Genomic DNA, 11414 nt, shown 5'->3' on the forward strand with positions numbered 1-11414 from the left:
AGCAACGTTGATCCATGATTTTACCAAATTATATAAGATATCTTATATACTTTATAAGATATCTTATGTAATAAATGAGATATCTTATATACTTTTCTTTATGATATCTTATATAAGATATCTAATAAAAGATATAAGATATCTTATAAAGATAATTAAATAAGATATCTAATATGTTTTATGAGATATCTTAATATTATATAACATATCTTATAAAGGAAATGATTATAATATATCTTATATAATTCGATTATAGATAATCTTATAAATAACGGGATATGAATTTGAGATAATGAACTCTCCTCCACTCGATGAAGGAGCCGAGATGAAGCTGAAACTGCATATATAATGGTTTGAAACATATTTATAATTGCCATACCTGCTCTGTGCCAAGCCGATCGTGGTCGCGACAGAGTTTTGATTGTGTATGTTCCGCGTGCCTTTCAACAAAACGGAAGTTACCTTACGGAGGGAGCAGTCATTCTCTAACTTTCAGGTTTTTCGGTCTCACGAGAGTCTCGTTCTTTATAAGATATCTTATAAACTTTTCTTTATAAGATATCTTATATATTATATAAGATATCTTATATCTTTTATGATATTTCTTATAACTTTATAAGATATTTCATAAAGAAACGTTTATAAGATATCTTATAAAAGATATAAAATATCTTAGATAATATATAAGATATCTTGTATATCATATCTTATAAACTTTAAATAAGATATCTCATAAACATATAAGATATCTTATATAATATAAATTTTTTTGGTAAATATGATGGTGATTATAAAAATCCATCCTTTAAAGTAGATAATCAAATTATTTTGATTATAAAACAATACATATACAGAAACAGATGTCTGCATAAATCTTTAAATATCAACTCTTTACTCTATTGTATCTATGATCATTATAAAGTCAGAAAATTTTGTAGCTCTAAAAAAGGGGGAAAAGAAAAAAAACAAATGTTTGGCTGAATGGAGAAAATGGGATAAACTTTTGCAGATTATGGAATAATACTTTTTTTAATCTGTTTTATTGACTTATACATTACACATTTATTTGTATTAAATATCAATAATCGTATACATGTGGTACCTTCTTCTTTTGCTGGAATCCCAGTGTCTGACAATTTCAGTAAATATATATAATTGAGTTAATCTACATTTTTTAGTAACAAGTCTACCACCAAGTCCTTTCCTCTTTTGGCATAAATTGTGTAAAGTATGATATTTATTTTTTTTTCTTTTGTACTCTCTTTGAATAAAAATACTTTAAAATATTACAAAGTACTCCCTTCCTTTTCTTCTTCTCCTTCCTTTCTTTCTTCCACCTTTCATCCATCTTCTCTTCCTTCTCCTTCCTTTCTTCTTCTTCTTTATGTATGTCTGTATATGTCTATATGGATTTTTGTCGTTTTGTTCAAGATTAAATAATATAAATGTTATGATTTGTATCCTGTCCACGTGTATCTGTGTTTGTTTCTATCTTATACCATTGATGTTAGGTGTGTATGTTTGTTAGGGTGAGAGGGTGAAAACATATGACGTTAAATACGAAAGGTTTTGGAAGAATATATAGTGTGAAAGCTGAACAATTGAGTGAATAGATGCAATATACATAAATTTGAATGTCAAAAGATAGAATGTAGAGTGAGTGAGTAAGTATGTAAATGTTTCCGAAGTAAAATATATATATGTACCTATGTATAATATGCCTTGGAAAAATAAAACAAATATAAAAAAAAATGCATATTTAATTAGAAATAAATAAAACAACAGGTAATTAAATCTCTATTCTTAATGTCATAATTGATGTTTCTCGAAACGTCGCACCGCGTTCCTGCATGACATCCACTAAAGTACATATTCAGAAAAAAATGTCAAAAAAATTTCCTCCACCCACCATTTTGAAATTGTGGTGATCCCTGATTATATATAAGATATCTTATATAATTTGGTAAAATACTGGATCAATATTACTCTGCGAATAAATGACAACTTGGCTTGCCATAATATTGGGAAGTCGGACCGGTTCGCCCTGGTGGGATGTCCTGCTGGGCGTCTTAGGCAGTATGTTTCAGTGAGGTATCACCCTTGGTGAGTCATTTAAAGCCAACTTGATTAGAAGGACTTTCGTAGAAAGAAACGCACCAAACTCAGATTCAAACGTTAAATGGTAGTCACCTGTATATTAAACGAATTGGTTCCAAAACAAATTTTATATCATATTTTAGTATCACATGATCAAATATAATCATTCTAGGGAGGGATCGTTATAACATGTTCCGCGAGTCTGAAGTTGGAAGCTATGATTACCAGTGAAAGGTTGATCGTAGTTATGACAAAGGTGGGACCTTCCTGTCGTAAAATGTGTGTGATATATGTATGGCCAGTGCCATAGACGCTTGCATAGAAAATGTGATTTTCATTTTTTTTTTCGGCATAGCCGTCTAATTTTGTTTTGGTCCCGGATATGACGCGACAGGTGGCGTTTCTGTCAAGATGAAGTACGTGATTGGTCAATGTAGCGGTCAATGCAAAATGCAGATATACAGTTTAAAGCGAAACAAAGTTAAAGGGACCTCACGGTAAACCAATTATATTTTGTATTTTCTATCATTATTGGGTATATCTTTTAAAAAAATAACCTTGGAGGCGTGCCTCACATTATAGCATCAGCTATAGGATTTCATTGCGGAACCAATCGTTTGGTACCCCAAGCGGCTATCTCCGTAATCACGGGAGACAACTCGTACATACCGACACAATACACAACCAATTTATCTCGATAGTAGATCTATATTAAGAATGTTGTAGAATCTTATTGTTTATTATAATTCTCATAAAATCCCACAAAAGAAATATATTTCATTTTACATCGACTTTGAATGCCACCAGAGCCTATTAATTATAACAAAACATTATATCTACACATAATAGGCACACAAGTACTCGGTTAGCTAGTACGCAGGTGACAGACGGTCGAATATTTTACGCGTATCTGATTGTAAGTAAAAACCAACGACCTGCATGAATGAGAAAATAAAAAAAGATGGATTTATATTGAAGAGATAATGTTTCAACCGCCACATAATGTGTTTATATTTTTATAGGGACGTTTACTCCTGCCATGTTACAATCACCTACGAGATGTGACGTCAAAACCTCTCGCTTTCATTATAACCATTTTTTTTTTATGCAGTTTCTTTTGGTTCATATATGATGTAGTTAAACTATATATGCATGTATGAAAAATTTCAAGACTTCAAATAAAGTGCTATTACACGAAAAATGTATATATTTGACGTCTGGTGGTAGCCTGTTATCAAAAATTCATCGCAGAGTTCCAAGTGCGAGAAGGGTTGGCAACCGGTATACTCGGTACAAGAACCGTACTGACATTCTTTTCACAAAATACCGGTATTTGCAAGAATAAAAACATTAAAATCAGACGTAAAAAACTCGACAAAACAGTTATTTTGTTCAGTTGTTTCCTAAAATGATGTCGCAACTTTACCGCTATTTTCTATGTAAACATCTATCCTAGCTTTACTTGTAGTTTCGTATCCATATGTCTCATTTTTGTTGTGTGTGTTGAAAAGTCGAAATCAGAAATCAATAACTTACAAAAGATTAAATTGTCTCTTTAGAAGTCATATTTCATATTTTGTATCAAGATATGTAATTAAATCAACGATCACGTGATCCGTCTGTTCACGTCTGATCACATGATCAATCGGTCCAAATGGGAGCGCCTTTTGGATACGGGCTTCATCCGAAACTCTGTCTGTCTGTAGTGTGATGTTTGTCACTAGAGTATTTATCAACCAGATCTACGTTATCGCAGCTAGTATTTCATAAAAATAACATGTATCATGGGTCAGTGATAGTATGATGAAATCCGATCGTTTATCTTATAAAGCTAACAAAACTTTCGTATCTGTTAGTCGTAGTGGTCATTCCGACATTCGTGATGTTTACTGCACTCTTCCCTCACAAAGAATATACAGACTTTTTGGAATAATATTAACTGCAGTTGGTTAAAGTATTAATAATAAAGACTCATGCCATAGACATCTACATTCAGTTCTTATAACTAATTACGATTGGAACATTTTCAAATCTAAATGGTCCATCATTAGGGAGTACCCCAACTGGAAAGGCATTTCATGACAATTTTTACAACTGATGATTTAACCAGCTTGTCTTAATCTTCAGCTATAAATGTAACCTTTTCAAATTATTTTATGTAATGTACACAAAGCTGTAAAAATTTTGTGTTATATTGATAAATAGTCCGAGTTTTCTCTGGCCCTGTCACCATGTCTGGTGTAGGGCCGGAGCGCGCTACTATATGAAAACGTGGAATTATATCCGACACCGTTTAGTGTCGCTAGGAATTTGGTGCAAATACAATAAAATCAGATGTGACATAACACCTGCCTTACATATATGGATAAATCATATATCTATTTACCCAAGAACACCCATTTAGTCCCATCTAGGTGTTTTATTTCGTCCGTATAAATTTATAAACAATGATTTTTTGAATTTGATATAATTCACACAGGTTTTGGGAAATGATGCGCTTAGTTTTCTTAATTTAAACTATGCAAGAAGAAAAACACAATAAAGCATATGTGGTCTTTTCGGTCCATTGCGTTCCGATTCCGGTGGTGACAGGGCCAGAGTAAAATTGGGCTAATTAATAAAATGAAAAATAGTTTTAGATAATCAAAATGTTTACCAATTGCATACCATATACTACATTTTGAAGTATATATTTATATATATATATATATATCATTAATATCTTCAATGAATATTAATATTGCTGTGAAATTGTTTATATTGTAACCCTGGTATTAATACTAGCCGCAATATAGCCCTACCGCTCAGCTAGAGAGATCTTCTCTTTAGCCAAATTGGTTGAGTGTAAGACTAGTAAGCTAGAGGCCCGGCTTCGATCCCTAGCGGAGGCAGTGATTTAAATTTAATTAAGCATGCACTCTGTTTACAATATTTATCACAGGGGGCAGGGGAGGACCAACGTCACAAAAATGATTGTTAGATAAATAATCTGATGATGCTGGGCTAATAAATGGACAAAAATGTTTTAGCCAACTCTCGAAAACGTTTTATATATATATATATATACACACACACACTTTTATGCTGACAATGTTATTATAATACAGTATGTACAGGATTAACAAAATATGACCCTTTGACAGGCGGCTCATAATACAAAAAATACAATATAAATCATCATAATTATAATTGCATAGCTCTATTTTTTCGCTGAAAGAACATTGTTTGTGTTTGGTATTTCCATTGTTCATATAATTCATACTCAAGAGTTGTAACTATGACTAGGTGCTGTCATGAATTCAACATATCAACAATTATATGTGTTCTTGTTATTTCTGTTTCTAATTGAATTACATGTATACTTAAGTGCACAGATTAATTCTTAAATGTAAAAATACATTGTAAATGTTTAATAAAAATTTAGCCTGTCATGTTAAACAATATTAATAGAACCATGTGAATAACAATACTATTCTAATACACAACCGTATAATTGACAGTTGTTTGTAGATCAGTATGATAATTAGTCTTTGATAATGCAATTCAATAGTACTAGTCTCTGTGAACTGGACAAGTGGAAGTTTGAAAATTAATTGGACAGTTAATACAGTCATCAGGATGGTTAAAAGCATTATGTTCATCAGGACGGTTTAAACACCTAAGTATGAATGTCAACTACTAAAACAGAAATTTGTTTAGTAAGAAAAGTTGAAATGTTTAACTATTTAAGTGGAAGCTTGTTCAATCAATAAGTAGAAATGTTAAACAACCTTACTAAAAGTGTTAACTTTAAAGACTTAAGTGGATATGTTTAAATACTTGAAACTTCAATATGGTTAAAACCATTTTGTACATCAAGACGGTTAAACCATTACACTGTGTGTCCATCAGGATTGAAAACCATTTCATCTAATTGGCTTTAAACTCTTGAGAAGAAACGTTTAGTACTTAAAACCTCACTCTTGAATGTATCTATCAACAATCATGTTGATATCAGTTTAATCATTCTTCTTGCTTTATTTCAAATATCACCTTTTCATCTGATAAACGCCTCCCTCAGGACTTTCAGTACTTTGATTTAAAGATATTTCTTGTTATATATGACAGTGGTATGTGTAATCTGTTAAGTACAAGATTGGCAACTCCGCCACGAGCGAAACGGCACACCACCACACTTCAATCGACTAAAAACACATTTATTCAAACTGACACGGCGCATACTATATACTACCGCCATCTAGAAACATTTATCTTTAAAACTTACCGTGTCACTCAATACGAATTGTTACATCCAAAACACAATAATCCGCGAAAACATCGCCGAATTCCTCAAACAAAACACCATTGTTACAACTGCTCCCTCAGCCTGTCGAGATTCTTAATTTATATACGGGATTGAAAGGTCATGCGTTTATCTAATCGACTGTCGTCTGGTGTGTCTTTTGATATGTAAAATGAGGAGGCAATCGACCAGAGCGTGCAGAATCATCATGAATTCTTTGACAACTGTAGCACATTTGACTACGCAGAGTTTATATCTTGCAGTATCATTCAAGATTTCAGTGTTATGTTAAAAGAAGAAGTCATGACATTAGAAAAATCCTACAGCCTCAGGTAAGATTGCTTGTTCCCGTCCGCCATCGTTGTAAATATTCAACCATATTGAATACTTTTGGGCGAAAAACCCGAATATATGGTTTTTAAGTGTCCAGAGTGTAGTTTCGCTCATATGAGTTGGGTGTATTCGCGGGTGTACTTATTAACTTTTGTTTAATATTATATACGCAGAATGAAAAAAATTATTCATAAATACAATATTTAAATAAAAGCTATCCAAAGTGTTTCCTACCTTACTTGACGTATCAATGCCCTTTATCCATTCATCACTTTTACTACGCACACAGTAGAGCCATGTTTGTGAGGTCATGAATCTGACTCCTAATATGAGGATAGGGTAGGGGTATACTCTTTACAATATCATAGAGCATATCAAATCCATTTACAGGAATAATCCATGAAAGTCATAAATCAGACTAACTTGGTTCTCAAGTAGTTGTTTGACTTTTGCAAAATTTTCTTTGTGTTTGTTTCGTTCTTCAGCACACATATTTCCTGGCAGAGGGACAATGAATTTTATTTTTAGTCCCCTACCAGTGAAACCGGAGGAGCAATAGGTCATATGGGTAATATGAAACTTCACATAATTACAAAGTTCGAGTTTTAGGGATGATGGGTCAAGGTCATCGTTACACAGCGTAATAGCTGGTAATACAAAATGTATATAGTAATATAAATATATATATGTTGTTATATATTTGAATCAAGTACTGTAAACGAGGAAATTTCCGCGGGGTCTAACATGGTCCGCGTTATATCAACTCAGTAGGACTGTACGAGGAAGTTAAACTAAACTAATCCAAAAATGAAATTTTCAAAATTTTAAGAGTCAAAATGAACCTGGTCCGAGGAATATGGAACCATTACATTTTTTTAACTTGCCTAAATATCATTGTGTATTGAAGACATTTTGCGACGTGTTACATTTTACGTGTTTATCGAAGGTCTTATGAGGACAGACGTCAAGGTTGAACCCAGTTAGATTATCAATAAGTTATTAATTCTTAACGGCCCATCAACACTATAAAGGTGTCACTGGGCCCTAAAACAAATGGCGAGTAAAAACGGGCAAAAGACGAAACAACATCAAACAAACGAAAAATAGATATATGTATATATTGGTACACTCACATATACTTTATAATGAGAAATGTTGCTAAAGCTACTAAAATCTTATGAAACTGAAATGTTGTGATACAGGCGAACAGCTTAAAGATAATTCAAAATGTTGTATGTGTTAACAGTTTTCAAAAAACATGCTATGCTGTTTTAAACGGTAGAGTAAGAAATCATAGAACAGAAAGTGAGGAATATAGTGAGGAACGATTTAAGTGTTGCGATGAGGCGGACGATTTATTTTGGTCTATAAAATATTCCCTAAATTGAAGACAATGATTTTTGAAGGGATGCACTTTTAGTCGTCTTTTACGATCAACATGCGGGCCTTATTCTACAGGCTTAACCCTTAAAGCCTTAACGATCATACGACTTTCAATAAATTTTGCAATTTTTTTTAATTCAAATCCAAAATATGGTAAAATAACATCAACCTCAAAGACAGAAATGATTATTTTCATTTAACATTTGATTTCTAATACTCTTCCTATATGAGCTATTATGAACTTTATTCCCTCGAAAAGGGTTGGGATAAGGGGGGGGGGGGGGTGCGTAATACCCTAGGGTAATGAATGGGGGGGGGGGGGGGGGGGGCGTAATACCCTAGGGTAATGAATTTCACAAGCTTTATAAAGCACATGAAGACTTCATTTCTTAAGAGTTAGCCAATTTGATCACTTTTGGCCTCGTCCTTCAGCCCATGGGTACAGTTCAGAGTCAATAATGCCCTTATCGTCAAATCATCTCCTAAGTTAATTTTTCATCCAAGATTCAAGAATTGTTAATCATAAACTTATAAGCGAACACAATGTAGGAACTATTCATACACTATAGTAAATTTTACCCCTTCCTTAGGGGGGAAGTAATGCCGCAATGTAATAAATTTCACAATCTTGAGCAAGTACCCAATGACCATCCCGTTCGTTTCTGAAGAGTACTAGATGCTGACATATCTGGATCTATAGAAGAAGACTGTTGACATTTAAACCAATCGGTCCATTTTGGGTCCCAACCCTAAGCCCCTGGAGATGGGTCTATGTCAATATATCCATATCCGCAAACTGGCATCCTGTAATGATGAGTGTATCCAAGATTGAAGAATTTCTTAACAAGAACAAAATTTATCCGAAAATATCATTTTCTTTGAGAAGTTGTTTAAAAAAACACCCAGTTGGAGAAGTTGATGTCGGATGGAGGGTTGCCATACGGCGTGACACTGCACAAGTTCACTAGACATTCGGATAGGTGAGCTAATAATCTCTATTCGGAAACTTAGGGTCGATGTTTCGAACCCCTCCCCTTACCCCCTCCTTCACCATTTTCTCTGCATTATCAATAAAGATGAGTTTTACTGGCCTCCTGTAACACACTAGAATACGTGGGGCTCGTGTCTGTCAAAAGGTGATTGAGTTTCCTAATAATGCTGTTTTTTTATTTGATAGGTTTATCCGACGGATACTCCTGATACTGTGTCTACTCACTATCCTGTGTATTGTTACCTTCGTGTTGAAACAGCAATATGAGCACAGCCCAGCTTCCCTTCTCAAAGAACACGAACAAGAAAATATAAACGTTCATTATTATAACAAACCGCCATCAGTTTCGCCTCAATCATTCAGTAAATGTCACGATCGCTGCTCAATGACATATGGCGAAAATGATTACAAAGATAAGAAAGTTGTTATTTTTCACGGGCCAGATCTACATGGGAAACCGCCGATGAAATATCGTGAACAAATCTGGATTATGCAAGCCATGGAACCACCAGTTACATTTGCACACCGATTAGCACAATGGAAACGGGTATTTAACTGGACGCTGGTACATCGTCGAGATGCAGATATTTTCTCCCCTTACGGATCGTTTGCGCCAATAAGGTCAAAGTCTGATATTGACAACCGACCGATTCGTTGGACAAAAAAGGATAGGATGGCAGCATGGTTCGTGTCAAACTGTAAAACACACAGTCGTCGACAAGAATATGTCCACAATCTACAGCAGTACACTGACGTTCATATTTACGGCAAATGCGGCAACATGACCTGTCCCCGTTCTATTCATAACGATTGTCTGGATCAGCTAAAGGATCATTATTTGTTTTATTTGTCCTTCGAAAATAGTTTATGTGCGGATTACATCACAGAGAAAGTATATCGACTAATGCAGGATGGGCTTGACGTCATACCTGTTGTTAGGGGAACGGGGGACCTGTACAAGCTGCACCTCCCACCCGGCTCATTTATAAGTGCGCATGACTACACTATAGAAGGATTGGCAAAGACAATGAAATCCGTTTCAAAAAGTAAGGAAGAGTTCATGAAACATTTTGTTTGGCGGCAACATTACAACGCGGAGGAAATAGATTTATACTACTGTGATCTTTGTAAGAAGCTACACAAGGCCAACCGTTACAAACGCTTGTATGAATCGATTACGGATTGGACAAATGACCATCCAGACAATAGGAACTGCAGAGAACCCACTGACATTGAGAATCGTTAATGAACAATAAAAAATATGTTGAGGAATCATTCCTGAAAACGTTCAGATGGCAATAAACATATGAAATTGGGTTTTGTTGTGCAAAGAGGTAATGGGCTAATTTGATATGCTTTTTTTTTTAAAGATGTAGTGAAATATAGTTTTAGTTACTTGTGCAATGATCTGCCTATTAATGAGTTAATTTCACTCAGTAATTATGTCCTTGACCATAACCATATCGATATTGACAATATTTTACGTGGCTGTCCTAGTTGTGACGGTAATACAAACAGACTAATGCTTCATGATATATATACTTCTATACAGGGGAATGCAACGTTTTAATGTATATAAGATCCAGAAAGCCACCATACTAAATTAACTAATTATCTATGACAAATTTAATTTTGAATTCCAATAAAACCCTTAATGACGGGTGAATTATGTTCACCAAATAGTGTATTAAATACTAATATATATTATTAATACACCGTTCAGGCGGTGATGACCGGTGAAGTATATATACACATGAACTTTTGGTATATCTACCTAGCTCTATTGAATGTGAAATGATAACTCAAGTTTATACTTGTAATTATAATAATAACTATATCTATATATTTGTTTTGTGTCGATGTGTGTATATGTCATATGTAGTATCGTGTTTATCTTGTTATGCAATCAAAAGCGAGTCTCCTCTATGGCAAGCAAAGTTGTCATTTATTCGCGAAGCAACTTTGATCCAGGATTTTACCAAATTATATAAGATATCTTATAATAAATGATATATCTTACATACTTTTCTTCTTAAATGATCTTATCTTATATAATATATAAGATATCTCATAAAAGATATAAGATATCTTATAAAGAAAATTAGATAAGATATCGTATATATATTATATAAGATATCGTATATATATTATATAAGATATCGTATATATATTATATAAGATATCGTATATATATTATATAAGATATCGTATATATATTATATAAGAGATAATGAACTCTCCCCGACTCGATGAAAGAGCCGAGATGAAGCTGAAACTACATATAATGGTTTGAATATATATAATATATAAGATATCTTATAAAGAAAA

General features: G+C 33.5%; 1 protein-coding gene across 1 annotated transcript; it reads left to right on the plus strand.

The window, feature by feature from the left end:
• The first annotated feature begins 9013 nt into the window (after positions 1–9013).
• LOC117330141 (alpha-(1,3)-fucosyltransferase C-like) lies at positions 9014–10332 on the plus strand. The gene is made up of 2 exons (XM_033888361.1): positions 9014–9075; positions 9273–10332. The coding sequence occupies exons 1-2, from the start codon at positions 9014–9016 to the stop codon at positions 10330–10332; spliced, it is 1122 nt and encodes a 373-aa protein (XP_033744252.1).
• Positions 10333–11414: the final 1082 nt, after the last annotated feature.

The sequence above is a fragment of the Pecten maximus genome, chromosome 6, assembly GCF_902652985.1.
Source record: "Pecten maximus chromosome 6, xPecMax1.1, whole genome shotgun sequence".
Classification (NCBI taxonomy): Eukaryota; Metazoa; Mollusca; class Bivalvia; order Pectinida; family Pectinidae; genus Pecten; species Pecten maximus.

Excerpts from the sequence above, each read along its gene's own strand:
- LOC117330141 (XM_033888361.1), top strand. The coding sequence starts at position 9,014 with ATGTCGGATGGAGGGTTGCCATACGGCGTGACACTGCACAAGTTCACT. Across the intron at positions 9,076-9,272 it reads TTCACTAGACATTCGGATAG|GTTTATCCGACGGATACTCC; the intron begins GTGAGCTAATAA and ends TTTATTTGATAG.